At 44.7% G+C, this 20,668-nt stretch overlaps 1 protein-coding gene across 6 annotated transcripts in view; it reads right to left on the reverse strand.

The window, feature by feature from the left end:
- Positions 1-1,316: 1,316 nt before the first annotated feature.
- Positions 1,317-20,668, reverse strand: part of LOC119950596 (heparan sulfate glucosamine 3-O-sulfotransferase 1-like) — a 183,677-nt gene continuing 164,325 nt past the window's right edge. For all 6 annotated transcript variants that reach the window (XM_038773164.1, XM_038773163.1, XM_038773161.1 and 3 more), the window contains one exon: positions 1,317-3,164. In XM_038773164.1, the coding sequence (XP_038629092.1) occupies positions 2,085-3,029 (945 nt within the window). In that variant the 5' untranslated portion in view covers positions 3,030-3,164 and the 3' untranslated portion in view covers positions 1,317-2,084. The remainder of the gene's footprint in view (positions 3,165-20,668) is intronic.

Raw genomic sequence — 20,668 nt, forward strand, 5'->3', positions numbered from 1 at the left:
CCGTGGAGGTTACAGTGAACCAAATAAGATTTTACACAAACACAGCATCAATTTAGTGAACAAGCCAATGATTAACGTTTGCAAAGTGCTGAGATAAAAGAAAGGCTTCAAGTACAGTCTAAGCAAACGATTGAAATGTGTGCACAGAAAGACGTGTGACCAGTGAGAATTTATACAGCACTCCTGTTGGTCTTGTAATGTGGAGAGAAACTGAGAATTATTGACAGGTTTGAGCTGGTATTTTGCATCTATAATACATTTGGTGAAGGCTACAGTGATTCATCAGGAGAATAGATATGAATTCAGCTGTCAGGCAACCTACAAAGTGCTTGAAAGTTGAGAAGATGAATGAGTTGCAATACATGATTACAACTGACACCAGATAAAACCATTGGAGCAAATTTATGTGCTGTTCACTCTTTAAACCAAAGGGACTGTTGTGTCAAAATTCTAAAGGGTTGAATTTCTTCATCTTCCAAGGATTGACGTTAATTAAGAGAGATTTTATGGATGTGCTTTGTGCGTTTTAATTTCACTTTATAGTTATATATATTTTATACATTTATACTAAACTTTGTCGTAAGTCCCATTTTGCTAAGGCTTGTTGATGGAAGCATATACGTATGGAAAGCTGCAAAATAAGTAGAAAGGTTTAGCCCATAATGAAATTACTGTGAATTTACCATCAAAATTAAATCCTTGCTAAATATTGTGAAGCATTTATATTATATAATACACTTAGTGTTAGGGCAGTGAAAAGATTTAGAAAGTGCTAATCACATTTTAATGATTAAAAATATTCATATACTGTATTGTTAATTGATTTAAAAAAAAAATTGGTTTTAACGATCAGCTTGGCTTAAATCTGGGTTAATATGTTTATCTAACTCCTGTACAGTTTTTCAATTTTATTCTTCTGCGCTATAATAATAATCTTTGTCACATGTAGGCTACATTCACACTGCAATTAAGTTACTGTGAAAAGCCGCTGGTCACCACATTTCAGCGCCTGTTTGGGTACATGGAGGGAGAATTCAGAATATCCAATTTACCTAACAAGCACGTCTTTCGGGACTTGGGGGAGGAAACCGCACCCAGAGGAAACCCATGCAAACATGGGGAGAAGATGCAGACTCCTCATAGACAGTGACCCAAGCAGGAATCGAACCCGGGTCCCTGGCACTGTGAAGCAACAGTGCTACCCACTATGCTACCGTACCAAGACTAAACCTGAAATGTGTCTTGCAACACTTAGCTTACTTGTGTTCTAAGTATCAGAAGTAAGCAGCAAATATGGAAATAAATTTTGAAACAAATTATGTGAAAAAATATCATATTTAATTTCTATATAAATAGCACATGGACAGCAGAGAACAAGATAAACATTGCAGCTTTATGTTCCTTAAAAGCAAGTATGAGTCATAAGATCACAAATCATCATCAATTTCTTTATCTAACAGTTTACAATATGTAGTGTATAGAATATAGGAACGTACAGTCCATTTGTCACTTTCTGCCCTGAAATATTACATTTGAATTTAAATAACCACATGCATTTTCAAGCATGCAAAACATATTTATTTGAGAAGGTTAGTAATTGGCATATATACATTCTATTTAAGACGGTTATGTGGCTTTAGGTCATCTGGTTAGGCAAGCAACAATCAGCAGAACAAAACAGCTACTAGCCCATTAAACAAAGAATAATTGACACACGCTGTCAATACTTCTCATCTAAATTCATACCATGTGAACCAGAAGTGTCATTACATTTGAAATATACTGTTAATTATGTTTTCCTTCTCTCATCGTTGCACACAATTTTTAAAAAATGAGCAGCAATGCTAGATTTACCAACTCCAATAAGCCAATTGCTGATATTATTGTGTGTAAAGGTGTCCAGAACTGTGTGGACATGTACTGTTCCACTCCCCTTCTGAATTGCAATCCACAAGTGTACATGTATATCCTGGTTGAATTTATTTGTGAATTAAAAAGGATGACTTTACAAAATCACAAAAAACAGTTTTGATTGGTTGATTCAGCTAGGATTAAAGCAAACACACAAAGGTCCCGAAAATACTTTAATGCCAGTTAAAGGATTGCTTGACCAAGCTGAAAAATCTTTCATTGTGTTCTCTAAAGTAAGCATGTAGCTCCTTCAGTACAGTACTATTCACAACTGGATGAGGGCGGCCTTTCGATTCGTGTAAACATCTTTCTTTGCCATCGCTTCGAAGACAGTAGAAACCCTTGGTTTGATTAAAGTAGAAATTTGAAGTCATTATCCGAGCAGGAACGTTAAGAAATCTTTCCACTTTCTGTAACTCTTCCAGAGGGTTCCTTATAAGAGTACCGCCATCCACAATATGTATTTGGTCCAGTGGGAAGTACCGCAGCCAGTTATTCATGTGAATGTCATACAGACTTCTCTGAATGGCTTTGTATTTAGTATTCAGTACTCCATTTTTAATGACCATTTCTTCGATGGGTTGGACCGGCTTGTGGTTTTCCAATCGGTTGTAGTATACCTGGGTGTAGTCTGATATCACGCGCTCTGTAGGATCTCTGAGGATTAACAGTAATTTGGTAGAACTGTTCATTTCATGGATCCTTTCTGGTGTCTTAATAGAAGTGAAATAACCTGGGGTTTTCTCAATAGTGGTTTGGTGTGGGTAAGAGGAAGGCATCAGCTTCCTGTACCATTCTAAGCCTTTTGCATAGTTCTCGTCCCAGTCAAAGAAGTGGACTTCAGTGGCAGCAACCACAATATCAGGGTGCATGTCCAACATCTCCAACAGAGCCCTGGTCCCTCCTTTTCGCACACCAATTATGATGGTCTGTGGAATCATTTGGTTGGTAATGGAAGATGGCGACTGTGGAAAGTTATATTCTGTTTCATTGCCTTTTAATCCACCATGGTATCGCAATGACTGAAGCAGTATTCCTTCTCTCTGCTGAGAACTCCCCGAATACACCCTTTCTGTTTGGGCTACCAAAAGGAGAGCCCCCAACAGTAAGCAGGCCATGGGAGAAGCTGTGCTCAGTAAGCAGTAAAGTCAGAAGTATATTGTTACCACTTAAACGCCAGTCAACGCACTCAGATGAAATGATGTAAGTAGCAACACACAAAGTGCAATTTGGAAAGTTGTCTTGATCTGCATCTGCCGAAGACAAAATCAACAGAATGAATGACATTCAAACAAATTGTAAAGCACTTTAAACACAAAATGACTTTCTTCAGAATCACTTCTACTACACATCACATTTGAGCATCACATTTGGATATTTTACACATTTTAGCTTGAGTTAAAGTTGAAATAGTCCATCCGAGTATATTTCTTTGCCTCATCTAATACAATCAGTATATTTATTAAAACTGCCTTCAGATTTTAATACCTCTTTAAGTAGACAGTGATTCTTTGAGGTTTTAAAACGTCTCTGCTGCAAGGATATTTTGATGTTTGAGAGACCACTCAGAAACCACCAATTTGTATTCAGAATAGATGCTGTACTTTCTGCCAAATCTTACATATAAAGACTTGTGTACAGATTCAAATACCAAATGTCTTGCGTACTTACATTTGTTAATGGAAAAAATGAAGCACACGTTGAGGACTTTTGAACGTGTCAAAATACATCACATCCATTTTCATGAATAATATTTGACCTCTCTCTGGATCACTATATAAAACTAAAACACACCATTGTACCAGATCTCAAATCTTATTGGGTCAGGTTTGTAAGTCTTTGATGTTGGATACAATGCTGCAACATTAATGCACAACGTTATCCAGATAGCTTTTGACTATCAACCATTTATAGATATAATGGAGAACAGTTGGACATCTCCAGATACTTCTCAAAATTCACATTAAAATTATTGACCATAAGTTATATCAGCCTTACCAAGAAATGGAGCTACTGGTAAATGAATCATTGCAACTGTGTCATGAATCGTTGGGCTAAGAAGTTAAGAGGTTACAAAGGGAAGTCAAAATTTCAGGCCCTGTCAAAAGCATGGGGTCAATTTGTAAAGATGCAAATCCAAGGTTGGAATATCTCATAAATCCTGAGATTTTTTGACCAGAGACCAAATTAATTTGAGCGAGACTGCTTGCTTTGCATAGTCTCAGCTTTGTGAACTGTTTTATCTTGAATTCACTTGACATTTCCTTCCATAAATTTTCTTTAATGCTCGAGTTAGAGGTCTACAGCACAGAAAAGGTCCTTTGGTCCCTCATGTCTGTGCTGGTCAAAAACAACCACCTAACTATTCTAATCCCAATTTCCATCACTTGGCCTATAGCCTTGTATGTCTTGGCATTGCAAATGCACATCTAAATACTTCTGAGGGTCTCTGCCTCCACCATTGTTTCAGGCAGTGAGTTCCAGACTCCCACCACCCCCAGGGTGAAAAGGTCTTTCCTCACATCCCCTCTAAACCTTCTGCCCCTTACCTTAAATCAATGCCACCTGGTTATTGATCCCTCCACCAACGGGAAATAATTCTTCCTGTCTACTCTATCTATGCCCCTTATAAATTTTATACATGTCAATCATGTGCCCCCCCCTTCTCAGTCTCCTCTGCTTCAAGGAAAATAACCCGAGTCTATCTAATCTCTCTTCACACCTGAAATTCTCCAGCCCAGGTGGGATTTTTATCAACATGATAAAATCCAGTTTCATTATGGCCTGCGGCACTGGGGAGTAAAGCACCTTATATAAAAGATCATTATTTTGGCAAGATATTAGCCTAGATTTCAAATCCAAGAAGGAGACATTGAGGTATTGGATTACATTGTGGTAAGGGGGAAAGAATGGGTTGACTTTTAAGAGATACAGAGTTAATAATTTAATAATCTACATCCTGGTAGATCTCCTTTTTAAATTTTAATAATCTTTATTGTCACAAGTAGGCTTACATTAACACTGCAATGAAGTTACTGTGAAAAGCCCCTAGTCGCCACATTCCAGCGTCTGTACAGGCGCCTCTGCAACCTTTCCAGTGCTATCACATCCGTCCTATAGTGTGGATTCCAGAACTGCACACCAATGTGCCTAACCAATGTTTTTCACAGTAACTTCCTTGTGGTGTGACACTAATAAAGATTAAATTAACTAATTTTATGCAGTTCCAGCGTAACCTCCCTGCTCTTAAACTCTCTGCCTCGGCTAATAAAGGCAAGTATACCATATGCCTTCTTAACACTGTATTCTGCCCTCCTACTTTAAAGGACCAGTGTACATGAGCACCCAGGTCCCTCTGATCCTCAATGCTTCCCAGGGTCCTGCCATTCACCATGTATTCCCTTGCCTTGTTTTCCTGCCAAGCATATCACTTCACACTTGGATTGAAATCCATTTGCTACTTATCACCCCATCTGACGACTCTGTTTATATCCTTCTGTAAACTTAGGCTATCCTCCTCACTATTTACCATTCCACCAATTTTCATATGACCTGCGAACTTACTGATCACCCTTCCTACATTTCTGCCTAAACCATTTATATAAACCACAAACAGCAAGGGCCCCAACACTGATACCTGCAGGACCCCACTGGACACAGGCTTCCAGTTAGAAAAACACCCTTCGACCATCACCCTCTTATTCCTGCCACTCAGCCAATTTTGGATCCAATTTGTCAAATTTCCTTGTATCCCATGAGCTGTTTCCTTTGCTATCAGTCTCCCATGTGGCACCTTATAAAAAACCTTTCTGAAGTCCTTGTAGACTACGTCAAATGCATTGCTCTCATCTACATACCTGGTCATCTCTTCGAAAAATTCAATCAAGTTGGTCACGTTGGTCAGACGAGCTGACTGCTCGTGATTAATTCCTGTCTCTCTAAATGCAGATTAATTCTGTCTCAGAATTTCTTCCAATGGTTTCCCTACCACTGAGGGTAGATGGACTGGCCTGTTTAGAACTTTGATTTTAGACCCATCCTTGTCCTTTTCCAGAACAATCTTGAATCTAACGGAGTTATGATCGCTGTCTGCAAAATATTCCCCAACTGATTCTTCAACCACTTCCGCAGCTTTTTTTTAACCTAAAATTAAGTCCAGGCCCGCACCCTCTCTTGTAGAACCTTCCACTTACTGGCTTAAAAATTTCTCCTGGAATTCCGTTCCCTCTAAACCTTTCGCACTATGACTACTCCAGTTAATGTTGGGGAAATTGAAATCCCCCACTATCACCACCCTATTACTTTTACACCTTCTCTGAAATTTGCTTACATATCTGCTCTTCTATTTCTCTCAGACTGTTAAGGGGCCTATAGAACACTCCCAGTGATGAGATTGCTCCTGTTTGGTTTTTAAGTTCCATCCACAAGGCTTCATTTGAAGAGTCTTCTAAGATGTCATCCCTCCTTACTGCTGCATTTGATTTCCTGATCAAAATTGTGACACCCCCTCATCTCTTTCCCTGTCTTGTTTGAAGATCCTGGGCTGGATTCTCTGCCCCGCCGCGCCATATTTCAGCCCCGATTCTCCATTACACGAGCCGGTGTCACTCCTCGCTGATGTCAATTTAGATGTCTCTCTGAATAGCAATGCAGCATTTACCATAATCTGTCAAATGTTCACATCACTGCACTGGAAGGCCCTCCCAGGTTGAGCATTTTGCATCCTGTTTTAACAAACCAAATAAGTGTTCAGTACATTTGTTTACCTCGTTGTGAATGTATTCAGTTGATATTTGTGATAAAATAGGTTCATGTATCATGTTGGAATTCCTTGTGATGTGTGCTTTGTAAAAGACCTGAACATAGCTGCCAGATTTCGAAATAATTTTTGTCCTATTCATCTAATTGCTTCGTTGTAGAGCAGATCTGTGCGCATCCTGCTGTAAAGTTGTGCCTTCCAGCATATACAACTGACTGACAGCATCCATGCTGATCAGACCAGAGCTCATTGCGGTGGCCAGTCTTTCAAAGCTGAAGAGCCTGAACATAAATTGTATGTAAACAAAAACACTAATTCGTTTCTGCCATTGGCTCTATGGGGATGGGGATCATTGGTTTCCAGTGACGCGAGAGCTATACATCTTCAGTCAATGGCAGTCCATCAAGGTACAAGCACCTCCAATTTCCTAGCCAGTGACACACATTCCCAAACTTGGGGAGTTCCAGCCAAGCGTCAAGTCACACCCCTTGCTGTTTGCAGTTGAGCTGCTCTGCATAATTCCCCATAATTCACATCACTGAAGCAGTATCGGGGCAGGGGAAATACGTTTTACTTCACGTTGGCAGGAAAATTGATGCCTGCAACAAAAAAAAACATTCAGTGCAGTCACAAGGCATAGCCTTCATCCAGCTTTGCACTCACACTGCACACAAAAAAATCTGCTGTTTCTGAGTTGTCTTCCATTATCCACCTGCCAAATATTATTTGGATTATTCTCAATAAAATTCACTATGACACAGAATCTTATGTTTACTGCAGATCTCGAATTCACCACCTTTAGCTTCCTCTTCAGCTACTCCCCTCGTTGGCACTTTACCTTTTCACAGGAAATAATTTCCGAACATCTCTGAGCCTTTCTGCACCTGTTTCTCGATGCTGTCCACGCAACACCTGTCATTTCACAGGTCATCAACTGCCAGTGCTAGATCAGACCAACACTGGCTTAGCTAAGCAAAAAGCGGAGTTACACTCCAGATAATTTTCCGGCAAGGGAAAAGACTGCATACATGGGAATACGAAAGCCACACGAACCATGTGAGTCATGGATTGGCCCTCTAACAGAAAATGCATTGTACATATCCTCAATTAGCCCATTTCTCTTCATCAAAACGTTAACATTTATTTACATAATACATTGAATTTACAATATAGAAACAGGCAATATGGCCCAATTGCTCTATACCAGTGCTAATGTTCTACACATGCTTCATTCCACCTTAACTCATCAATTAGCACATTCTTCTCTTCATTTTCCTCCACATGCAATTATATAGCTTCCCCTTAAATGCATCTATGCTACATGCAGGAGGAGGTCCTGTGTCATAGGGGTAACATCCCTACCTCTGGGCTCAAAGCTATAGGTTCAAGTTCCACTCCAGTACTTAATGGCCATAAAAGGTTCATAACGTGGCCAAACAGGTTGATTATCAGCCTGTAAATCCTTCCGATCGACCAGAAAACAGGCAGTAAGAGCGGGCAAGTTTTCTGCTCAGCCCTATTGCAAAAGGCAATGGCAAACAGCTGCACTATTTTGCCAAGCATAATTGTGGACAAATCACATGGCAGTCCATGGTTAACCATGCCCTCTTAGGGCATGGTACCTGAAGTCGGAGGAGGAAGATGCTCTCTGCAATATTAAATGAAAACCATTTAAGTCCATAAATGCTCAGTTTACTACTAAAGTGGCATTTGAAATGATATGGAAAGCTCTATTCCTGACCCGCTTGTTCTTGAAGATATGATCTCTCTCAATTTCTTTTGTACGGATAAATTTTATTAAAAAAATATGTTCAGGTAGGTGCTTTCGCAATGAATTAGTGAATGGGTGGCATAAACTAAGGGATAGGAATAAAATTAGGCTCAATAAGAACAACAATGGGCTGGATTCTCCGTCCCGCCGCGTCAGAAGAGCCTGGCCACTAGAGGTGGGAAGATCGAGGGGCCAATCTGGTGACAGAATTAAGTTTCAGGCAGGCACATGGCAAACAACACTCAATCATGCTGACTTCATGCCAACAGGAAGTGCAATGTGATCATGTGCACAATGATAATGCCAAACTTTCGTACCTGAATGTACTCATTGATATCTTTTATTCCCACTAGGGCATCACACATCATGCAGGAGGTGGTCTGACTAGCTGACAATGGCAACTCCTCAGTACAGGTCACTCCCACTTAGGATACATCAGAGAACTCATGAAGATTGGGGACCAGCTCAGGTACTTGTGTCTTGCTGGGACCAGTATGGCAGATGGCTTGGTTTTCACCTGGTGACCCACATATCACAAGTGAGCATGAGGAGATGGTGGAGACAGGAGCAGCAGGTGAGCATTTGCATCAAAGACCAAAGGACATTTCAAGCTCTGCACAACTGGATGCAGATGTTGTACCTCGTGCCATTGACAAACAGGACACCTCTGGAGCAGTAGCTAGAAATGTGAGATTCACTGGTAGTAAGTAGAAGTGCACTGTGCGTGAAGTGCACTGTGCGTGCGTGTAGAGGGACTGTAGAATGCATCTTAAGCATGAGTGGCATCATGTTTCATGATTTTGTAATGATATATTTGTCCATGCAGCATCAATTACAATAAGTGTGTAGGGGTCCATCAATGCCTTGCACACTCTAAATCCCAACCTTTAAACATGATCTGCAGTAAAGTGCTCTCCAGTTCATTGCAAGCAGGAAGTGGCTGTGCTATCGTAATGACAGTGAAAGGGGATATGGAAGTGAGGATTTGGTTGGAAACGCTTCCATTTCTCTAATTTTCTCCTCGTCCCCCCCAGATATCACCCAAGATGCTACCTCATGTGTCAATGACTGGGTCTGTCTTTGTCCATGTGCAACTAAATAGCTCGTTGGTGGGCCCTCACAGGATCCAAAATCCAGGCGATGTTGGCCAAGAGCATCTGAGTAGTCACTGCAGAGATCTGTGCAGCCTGCTGCTATCACTGCTGAAGCCATAGGAGTTACTCCAGGTAGAAAAAGGAAGAATCAAGATCTGTTGTTGCACACGGATATGTACATGGACATGCTAGAATGCTTAAGTGTCTGTTTATTTGTAAGCTTCGTGAATATTATTTTGCACCACTTTCCTGCATTGACGATTCTTTGTGCAAACTGTGCAAACTATTTTCAGTGTGATGATGACTGTAAGATGTGCAAGCCACGTAGGTCTATGAAGGGAGGTATAGGTTGTTTGCATATCATCTTTGGGTTAACGGCTTTGCAGGTGGGGTTGTGGAATTGTGGCTTTTGAATGCTGTTGTTAGATCGGTACACTATTTGGATCAGTGCACTGGTTAGATCAGTGCTTTGGTGGAATCTAAGTGACTCTCACAATAATGTGACACCCCATGGAGCAACGTGTGCCACTGGTGATACTTGGCCTTCAACAGCATCCACTGCCTTCTTTCCCTCTTTCTGCTCTGCATCATAAGAAGATACTCTGAACCTTGCGCTTTGTTCCTTCTGCAGATCCAAACCTTGAAGCAAGGATCATTCTTGAAATCCTGGCTTGTGTACTGAAGAGGGCCTTAGGTTTGTTGTTAGGATTACGGACCAGACCTCAACATTTGTTAGGATACTGAACGAGAACCCCAAACAATATTTCAATTTGTAAAATGTGAGGAAAGGATGCTTCACCCCAGGAGTGATGGCTCTGACCTATAGATATCTATTATGCAAAAACAAAGTTTAATTTAAACACATAATTAACCACATTAACATCAAAGAAATAGCTTTACAATTATCAGCTAAACCGCTTTTAAATAAAAAGTTAAAAAAACTTCCCATCTACACGTGCCACTAATTCCAATTATGCAACCCAATTCAGTTCAAATGTCACTTATAAATAAAGTTAACAAAACAGGTTACTTGTTTATCTGTGCAGACCTTTGGAGAGAGAGAGAGACCCTTTCCGTCTTGTCAGGCTCAAATTCTATGACAAACATAATATTCTATTTCAGACTACAAAAGAACCAACAGACTTAGCTCATCCCATTAATTACATCATCTGCACCCCATTAAGATGTCCCATGACCTGTTAACTAGGACTAAACATAGCTCATAAATTAACTACAGTTCAGGGAATATTCAGCAATTAAAAACAATGTTCCATTAGCCATCTTTCTGTAAACAAGTAAATGATTAAAATCAATCATTACCTCCTCTTTTACTTAATTACAGCTTTAGCAGTCCCACTACCTGCAGGTATTTTAGACTGGATTTTTAAAAATAACATTACTGTCACAAATATGAGATAGAATATATAACAATTTCTACATTCATCACACTGTCCAGACACTGTGGTGTTCTTTGTGTTGCTGGATTCAGGATGGTTGGCGCAGTGGCAAAGATCCACAAAAGAGCTTTAACTTGAACAAAGCTATAACTTTATTAACACTACTAATTTAGATTTGACACGTACTCCTAAATAATACAGTTGATAATTAACATATAATCTACACTATAATAAACTATGATCTGCTGTTCCCGCACTATATTTCCTTCAGTCTATGCTCTAGCTAACTCCTTCACTTCTCTCCCCACAAGGCTTAGCATCAATGGCTTATATACTTATAACTCCAGCACCCTCTAGTGGCTGAACTAGACATTTAATTAACCCTTACAGTTCTTACATTTCTGATAATACCACAGGCACTTGAAGCCTATTTTTGGCATTCCAATGATTCAATACATGCCTGGTGGTCATATAACGTTCACTATATCACCCCTGAACTTTATTCCTCAGGTTTCCAAGGGATGTTATCAGCCATGTTTAAGTGGATATCACTGGCCTCCGAGCAGCCAGCCAGTAACATTGCTTTGAAATGTGATGGGGTCAGGGATGGTGGACTGTTGCAGGATGAAAACACCATGGCAGATGCCCTGGGAATCTTCGCACATATGTAGAAAGATATTTTTGTGGTTGCACACCAGTTGCATTTTGATGGAGTGAAAGCCCTTGCTCTTGAATCTTCAGTGATCTATAGGTGCCTGAATGGCCACATGTGTGCAGTCTGCGATACCCTATCGCAGTGGGAAGCCAATTGGAGCCACAAACCTGAACATCCATTCATTCTGGCCGATATCATCACAGGCGGGATTCATATTCCCGGCCCTGGAAAATAAACTATCAGTCCCTCAACTTATACATTTGTATGTTATTGACTGTGAGTCCTACATGACTCCAGCAAAGCCCTGGATGGACCCAGAGGCTAAAAAGGTGCAGGGTGGTAGTGCCATTGACATTTGTTGGTATCACTGGAAAACTAGTGACCACCAAGTCCAGATGGGAGCAGCTTTTGCTTCCTCAGCAGGCTGTCTATGAAGCAATGCCCTGGGCCTCCTGCTACATCAGGTCTGACTCCTGTCATACCAAATAGCTGATCCTATGTCTGTAAACCCTTGGTACCAAGTATGGTCTCCTTCATGTCTCTGCTGATCTCCTCTCTCCTGTACACTCACCAGCCTATGAGCAGCAGGCTATGGCTGCCGCTGGGTCATGCTGCTCCGGCTGCTACTACTGCTCTTTATGGGCATCATCGGAGGACCAAAATAGCACAGTATAATCAACACCCTTACAGAGCAGATAGATCAAAGCGCGAAACTTCAAATCAGATAGCGGGACCTTAAGAATGTAGATGACACCTTGGAAAGCATGTAAAATCACCTCCAAATTGTGTCACGTCACCTTAGAAGTACTGTGAACAAAACCTTTTCACACAAGCAGGTGTGAAAACAGCTGTGAATGCTCAGTTCTTATTAACATATTTCCCTGGCTTCAGACACCTCAGCTATCTTCTCGATTTGCTTTACTGGCAAATTCCATCAAGCTTGTGTTGCCCGCGGAGCCAAAATTAAACCACAAAACCCATATCAATGTTGCTGTAATTGAGCAATTAACATTATGAAATTGACCTCTCCCAAGGCCGCCGCACACATCACCATCGGCTGACACGTTATGGTTGAATGCGGAAAGGGATGGTTTGGATTTTGCTTCCGGACTTGTTTCCAGGATTTCATCCTCAAACCATATCAAACCCACCTGCTCACCCACGTTAAAATTCCTCCAATGTTTCCACGATGGCACAAAGCAGCAATGGATAATTGAACAGGATTTTTTGTTTAATAAACAGTCATCAATGCGCCGCACGCCACATAACCAGAGCCCTGGTTTATGAGCTACTATCCAGAAAAGCAGAGTTTCTGCAAGAAGCAACATTCAAACATTTGTCTTGAAAGGAAATTAGGTTAATTTGCAAATAAATGGAAAAAGGTAAGAAGCAAATCAATATTCTTCCCATGACTGAGAAAGAAGAAAAATGAACATTCAGAAATGGGAAGGGTAGAAAAAAGAATTCAAATTGGAAACATGTTCGGCATTGTTTGATGAAGCTGTAGGAATTTGTATCTTTGATCTAACAAGCATTGCTTCAATGTATAAAAATCGATTAAAATCCTCTTAATGGACTCGGCTGCCAAAAACTGTTGCATTCACATGCTGAATGTTTCTGAACAGAAATAGGAAACATAAACCCCTGAAAATGTATTACTGCATTATAGTTTATCCATGCAGATCTGCCTCCTGACATTTAGAATGAGAAACGGTCTGTAGTTGATAAATATCTAACTGGCCCAGACTACAGAGAAACTAACCAATTAAGTCCTGCATTTAAATCTGTCAGTCCATATGTACATCAACAATAGTGGTGCTTTTCTGATTTGACACGGAACAAAGACTCTTTGAACTCTTTGAACTTATGTCTGTGTTCTTGCAGAAATATAGCTTATGCTATCAGAGACAGAATTAGCGTCAAGTAATAATTGCATTTGCATTAAACCCAAACAAACTTTAAAACATCAGCGTATCATTTATGGGACTCATTTGTTACATTTATAATGCAGGCCAACGAACCATATGCAGAATTTAGCACTGCAATATAATTCCTGACGCTCAACAGCATCGGAGAGTATGAATCAGGTCTTATCAATTTGTTAGTGCAAAACTGTTGCGTTAAACTGAGCTAATAACCGGGTAGCGTCTGTTTGATATTTTTTACTGGGATTGCTAAGAACTGTATTTGTAATCGGAGTTCTCTGCGGTTCTCCAAACGCTATTATATACATATATATATATATATATATATATATATATTCATAGAACGGAAATACGAATGACAGAGGATTTCACCACCGACTCTCGTATAATTTGATGGCTACAAGGACTGGTTTGGTCAAGGACATAGAATAATGGTGTACATAAAACCCAGGGGCAGGACTCTGTCGGCCGCCGAAATCGAGAAAAGCTATTGGGCGGAGCATAGGTCGTGGTGGGCGCTGGGCACACGCCAGAATGCCATGCTCTGGTGCCTGCTCAGCGGCATCAATGCTTTCTACTCCGCACATAGAGTAAACACCATTCGCATACAATTAACAGGCTTGACCCGGTATTCACTGGGGCCTCCACGATGCTCCACCTCCATCGCTCCGCCTCCATCAGGGGGAATTACCAACCGCGAGTTTCACTTGTGATTTCTGAAATCAGGAAACAGGCGCCATGGCTTATGAGGGAGAGCGAGGAAGTAGGACATTGACAGCTGTGACCGTTGGCTGCTGGTCTTGCTTGCAGCAGGGCTGACTGGGGGGGGGGTGACCAGAGGATGGGCTGTGGGGTCGGGTGACCCCCTCACGAGACTGGGATGTCCAGGCATGGACCGCCATTGCTACGGCCTGCAAAGCAACTACCTCGCTGCACACTCAACTGACTGCCCACGATTGTGCAGACCCCTCCCTCCAACCCACCAACTCGTGGGCAGCATGGTAGCACAGTGGTTAGCATGGTTGATTCACAGCTCCAGGGTCCCAGGTTCGATTCCTGGCTTGGGTCACTGTGTGGAGTTTACACGCTCTCCCTGTGTCTGCCTGGGTTTCCTCCGGGTGCCCCGGTTTCCTCCCGCAGTCCAAAGGTGTGCGGGTTAGGTGGATTGGCCATGCAAAATTGCCCTTAGTATCCACAAAAAGTTAGCTGGGGTTACTGGATTTTGGGGATAAGGTGGAGGCGTGGGCTTGAGTAGGGTGCTCTTTCCAAGGGCCGATGCAGATTTGATGGGCCGAATGGCCTCCTTCTGCACTGTACATTCTATGACTCTATGAACTAACCCCCACCCCCTAAACTAGGTGCCTAAACTAGCACACGGGCCAACCAATGACAACGCCCACAGTAGCCCCTACAGGAGGACCCCGGACAGGGGCTGCGGAAAATACCGCTGGGATGGGTAGCGCCAATCAATAGTACCACTGGCAGCAAGGATGTGCATCAGGGCTAGAGGCCCCCACGGTGCCGGGCACCAATGGGGCCAGGGGAGTGGCGGGCAGAGTGCCGGGGTAACTGTTTGGATTTTGTTTATTGTCACGTGTACGAGGTACAGTGAAAAGTATTTTTCAGCGAGCAGCTCAACAGATCATTATGTACATGAAAATCAAAGAAAATACATAATAGGCCAACTCAAGGTCCACAATGGAACTACATAAACACCAGCATCGGGTGAAGCATACAGGGGTGCAGTGTTAATGAGGTCATTCCATAAGAGGGTCATTTAGGAGCCTGGTAACAGCGGAGAAGAAGCTGATTTGATGCTGTTTTGGGTAATGGAGGGGGATGGGGGGCTTGGGGGGCATGCGGGGGCAGGTGTTGCATGCAGGCTAGGGCCGTGGTGTAGCCCAGTGGATCTGGTTGGGCACAGGAGTACACATCATACAAACATCTTTGCCTTTCATAGAATTCAACCAGGAATGGTCGTCTGCATCCTGGTCACCACAGCCCTGGGGGATACACTGAGGCTGTACAACCTGGAGCTACTCGATGATGACCCTGCAGCAGAGTAGGCTGCCCCAGAGGAACAGGGGGCAGCCGGTGAGGATTGGGATCTGGTCGCCCAACAGGCCGAGGAGGAGGTGGGAAGGAGACGCCGCATCAAGCCTTGTGTTCACCAGCAGCGCCTGTCATTCGAGGGCCTGCTGGACTGGGCAAGTCGTCAAACACTCCAGCTGAGTAGGGGGACAGTGCGGCATACCTGCCAGATTATGGCGTACCTGGCATCACGGGATATGGGGGAGAACACCCACCCCCGGCGGCCATCAAGATGACCGTCGCCCTGAACGCTTACACCAGCGGGTCTTTCCTGGTGTCAGGTGGGGACCTGTCTGAAATCTCACAGACCTTGGTGCACAAGTGCATCCACTTGATTATATCCAGGCCCTATATGCCCGCTGTACTGTTCCGGCATCTACCCTGTGGGAGTCCCAGTATGGGACCCATCGCCCCCTCCTCCCTCGGGGTGCCCAACGGCCCCCCCGGGCTATTCCATGGGACTGGGGTATGAGCGGAGGTAACCCCTGAGGCTTCCCCACCACCTGGCTCTGTCAGTGCTGGAAACCCATTCCCATCGCGACCAGGGTCTCAATGCTTGTGGCAAAGGACCACAGGGAGTGGAGCACCTTGCTCTGGGATTGTGCCACATCATTCTGTGACTGTGCTACCATCTTCTGGGTCGGTGCCACAACAGCCAGTGACTGCGCCACCTCCCTCTGGGTCTGTGCCTCAGCCAGCGCCCAGGCAATTCCGTCGACGCTCCTCAGCCATGGCCCGTTGTGACTAGGCCAGGCTCTGGTGCGCCGCTGCAATGACCAGGTGTCCCTGGTACATGGCTGCCTGTGACAGGGCAGCCCTGTCCTAGGGCCTTGTCCACCGCCCGCACAGGATGCCCTAGTTCTTGGACACCTTGACCAATGCTGCGGTGCCACCCGTGCGGTATTGGCCTGGTCCACACACATGGTCGACAACACATCCTGCTCCTGCAGGTGGTTGGACTCCAACTTCACCTGCAGATGCTGGATGATAGCCAACACCCCCCGCATAGTCCCTGGCTCAGCGACTGCACCTCCACTACCAGATGGAAGTCTGGAACTCATCCAGGTGGCAGTTAGTCCCTGGGGTCAGGCTGCCCTCCTACCGTCGGCCCCCTCGGGGGTTCCTATCTCTACCTGCCGTACTGCTTCACATGTGTGGTGCACACCAGATAGTTCTCTAGAAACCTCTCCACTAACATTCCCTCTGGTATGGTGGAGGGTGTTGAGACAGCTGAAATGAGTAGTCAGTATCAAGCCCGGTCTGGTGCTCCGGGGTGTCTCAGCTGCGGGTCGAGGGCCCCCATCTTCCTTCGTATCCTCTTCCTCGCTGCTCTCCACCTGGTGTTGTGGTTGGGGACACGGAACAACGTCGCCGGGATTTGTGCAGGACACAAGATTGGGCCGTGGGCTGGGGTAGTGGGGTGGTGGTGGTAGAGTTGGAAGCGTTGAAAGTGGTGGTGGTGGTGGTGGTGGTGTGTGTAGCGGTACACGTGCCATGGGAACTGAAACTCAGATGGGGTCTCACTTGCTCACCCGATGCCAACCTCTGCCTCGATAATTGCCCTTTCTCTGGGCCCACTGATCAGATCCAGTGCCCCCTGCCCCGCTGCGGGAGGAGCCGCAGGTCCAGTGGTCCACCACTGGTCTTTTTCCTCTACTGGTGGTTGTGCGCCGCCGTCTACTGAGGTGGAGGGAAACAGAAAATGCACAGTGTTGGACGCATGCAGCACAGGGGGTGGGTAGCCAGTTGCCTTTGTGGCCAGGGCACCAGGCCATGGTGGCCTGTATGGTGCTGGGAGCTGGTGCAGGGTAGAGGTCTGGTTGTGTGGATTGGAGGTTGGTGCCAGGGGCACAGTGTTGCCTACTCACCCTGGCAGCCAGAGGTGGTCTAGCACTGTGGCACGGCTGGCCAATCCTGGCGGTGTTGACCACAGCGCTCATGGCCTCTCCCATCTGCGCCCAGGCCCAGTGCACAGCTGCAGGTGGCAACCTCCTTCCCACCCCAGGGTACAGGGTGACCCGCCTCTCTTCAACTGCATCCAGCATAGTCTCCAGTTCAGCATCTGTGAATTGTGGTGCCGCTCTCCGTGCTGCCATCTTATTGGTTGAGATGAATGTGTGTGGGGAGTGGAGTGCTCATATGCGGCTGTAGCTTGTCAGCCCCTCGAGTATTAATCCTGACACCGGCAAATCGGATACTGCTTTCCAATGGAATCGATCGTGTTCCACATGATGCCGGTGCTAGTCCATTACCGGTTGATGAATTTGGGGCCTCACGGTAGCATGGTGGTTAGCATCAATGCTTCACAGCTCCAGGGTCCCAGGTTCGATTCACGGCTGGGTCACTGTCTGTGTGGAGTCTGCACGTCCTCCCTGTGTGTGCGTGGGTTTCCTCCGGGTGCTCCGGTTTCCTCCCACAGTCCAAAGATGTTGCGGGTTAGGTGGGTTGGCCATGCTAAATTGCCCGTAGTGTAAGGTTAATGGGGGGATTGTTGGGTTACGGGTATACGGGTTACGTGGGTTTAAAGTAGGGTGATCATTGTTCGGCACAACATTGAGGGCCGAAGGGCCTGTTCTGTGCTGTACTGTTCTATGTTCCATGCTCTGGGAATGGTGCCAATTTTGCTGTGGAACCCCACCGATTCAGTCCCAGCGTCAATACTTAGTTTCTGAAATGGAGAATCCTGGCACAGGTGTTTCAGCTGCATTGCGACACTCTCCTCCTTTGTGTCGTGCCTTGTCTTGCATCTGGCTTCTTGTCTTTCACCCTTGTTGGACGCACTATGAACCATCTACCTCCACTGCTTTCTATTCAATGCTGCACTCACTGCCTATCCCATCGAAAGGCTAGTCCACATTCTCATATTATCCATCCATGCCATCTTCAGTCTTCCTTGTGCATGTTTTCCAGGTGTTTTTCCTTGTGTTACCTCTTTTTTCCCCAAACATTACCCTCCTGTTAACATCACATGTCTAACATGCGTTTACAATCATCACATGCATGTATTTTATTTTCCAGATGTGGGTGTCGCTGGCTAGATGAGCATTTATTGCCCATCCCTAATTGCCCTTGGAAAAGTGGTGGTGAACTGCGCTCTTGAACCGCAATAGTTCATATGGTGTAGCACACCTGCAGTGCTGTTAAGAAAGGGAGTTCCAGGGGTTTTACTCAGTGACAATGGAGGAACGGGGATATAGTTCCAAGTCAGGATGAAGGAACGGCGATAGCGTTCCAAGTCAGGATGAAGGAACGGCGATACAGTTCCAAGTCAGGACGAAGGAACGGCGATACCGTTGCAAGTCAGGACGAAGGAACGGCGATACCGTTGCAAGTCAGGATGAAGGAACGGCGATAGCGTTCCAAGTCAGGATGAAGGAACGGCGATACCTTTGCAAGTCGGGACGAAGGAACGGCGATACAGTTCCAAGTCAGGACGAAGAACGGCGATATAGTTCCAAGTCAGGATGAAGGAACGGCGATATAGTTCCAGGTCAGGATCAGGGAACGGCGATACCGTTCCAAGTCAGGATGAAGGAACGGCGATACAGTTTCAAGTCAGGATGAAGGAACGGCGATATAGTTCCAAGTCAGGATGAAGGAACGGCGATATAGTTCCAGGTCAGGATCAGGGAACGGCGATACAGTTCCAAGTCAGGATGAAGGAACGGCGATATAGTTCCAGGTCAGGATGAGGGACTGGCGATACCGTTCCAAGTCAGGATGAAGGAATGGCAATCTTGTTCTCAGTCAGGATGAAGGAACGGCGATATAGTTCCAAGTCAGGATGAAGGAACGGCGATATAGTTCCAAGTCAGGATGAAGGAACGTCGATATAGTTCCAGGTCAGGATCAGGGAACGGCGATACAGTTCCAAGTCAGGATGAAGGAACGGCGATATAGTTCCAGGTCAGGATGAGGGACTGGCGATACCGTTCCAAGTCAGGATGAAGGAATGGCAATCTTGTTCTCAGTCAGGATGAAGGAACGGCGATATAGTTCCAAGTCAGGATGAAGGAACGGCGATATAGTTCCAAGTTAGGACAGAGGAACGGCGATACAGTTCCAAGTCAGGACGAAGGAACGGTGATATAGTTCCAAGTCATGGGATTGTGTGGCTTGGAGGGCATCTTGAACATTTTGGTGGTGTTCCCATGCATCTCCCTCTGCCCTTGTCCTCCTGGGTGTTGGGGGTTGTGGGTTTGAAAGATGCTGAAAGATTCCTGTAACAGCCTCCCCAAACAGGCGCCGGAATGTGGCGACTAGGGGCTTTTCACAGTAACTTCATTTGAAGCCTACTCGTGATAATTTTTTTTTTTTTAAATTTAGATTACCCAATTATTTTTTCCATTAAGGGGCAATTTAGCGTGGCCAATCCACCTACTCTGCACATTTTTGGGTTGTGGGGGCGAAACCCACGCAGACACGGGGAGAATGTGCAAACTCCACACGGACAGTGACCCAGAGCCGGGATCGAACCTGGGACCTCAGCGCCGTGAGGCGGTTGTGCTAACCACTAGGCCACCGTGCTGCCCCGCCTACTCGTGATAATAAGTGATTTTCATTCCATGTTGTTGAAGGAATCTTAGTGAGTTCCTGCAGTGCATCTTGTACGTTGTACACACTGCTACCACTGTGTATTGGTGGTGGAGGGTTTGAATGCTTGTGGAAGGGGTGCCAAAGTGGGTTGTTTGTCCTGGATGGTCTCAAGCTTGTAGATTGTTGTTGGAGCTGCACCCACCTAAGCAAGTGGAGAGTAATCAATCACACTCCTGACTTGTGCATTGTAGGTGGTGGACAGGCTCCAATGAGTTAGGAGGAGTTACTCACTGTAGGAGTCCCAGCCTCTGACCTGTTCTTATTTGCACAGTACCAACTAAATTTATGGTCAATGGTAACCCCAGAACGTTGACAGTAGAAGATTTAGTGGTGGTAATACCACTGGTTGTCAAGCGGAGATGGTTAGACTCTCTCCTGTTGGAAATGGTCATTACCTGGCACTTGTGTAGTCTGAATATAACTGTTTATCAGCCCAAGCATGAATATTGTCCAGGTCTTACTGCATATA

This window comes from Scyliorhinus canicula, chromosome 16, assembly GCF_902713615.1.
Source record: "Scyliorhinus canicula chromosome 16, sScyCan1.1, whole genome shotgun sequence".
Taxonomy (NCBI): Eukaryota; Metazoa; Chordata; class Chondrichthyes; order Carcharhiniformes; family Scyliorhinidae; genus Scyliorhinus; species Scyliorhinus canicula.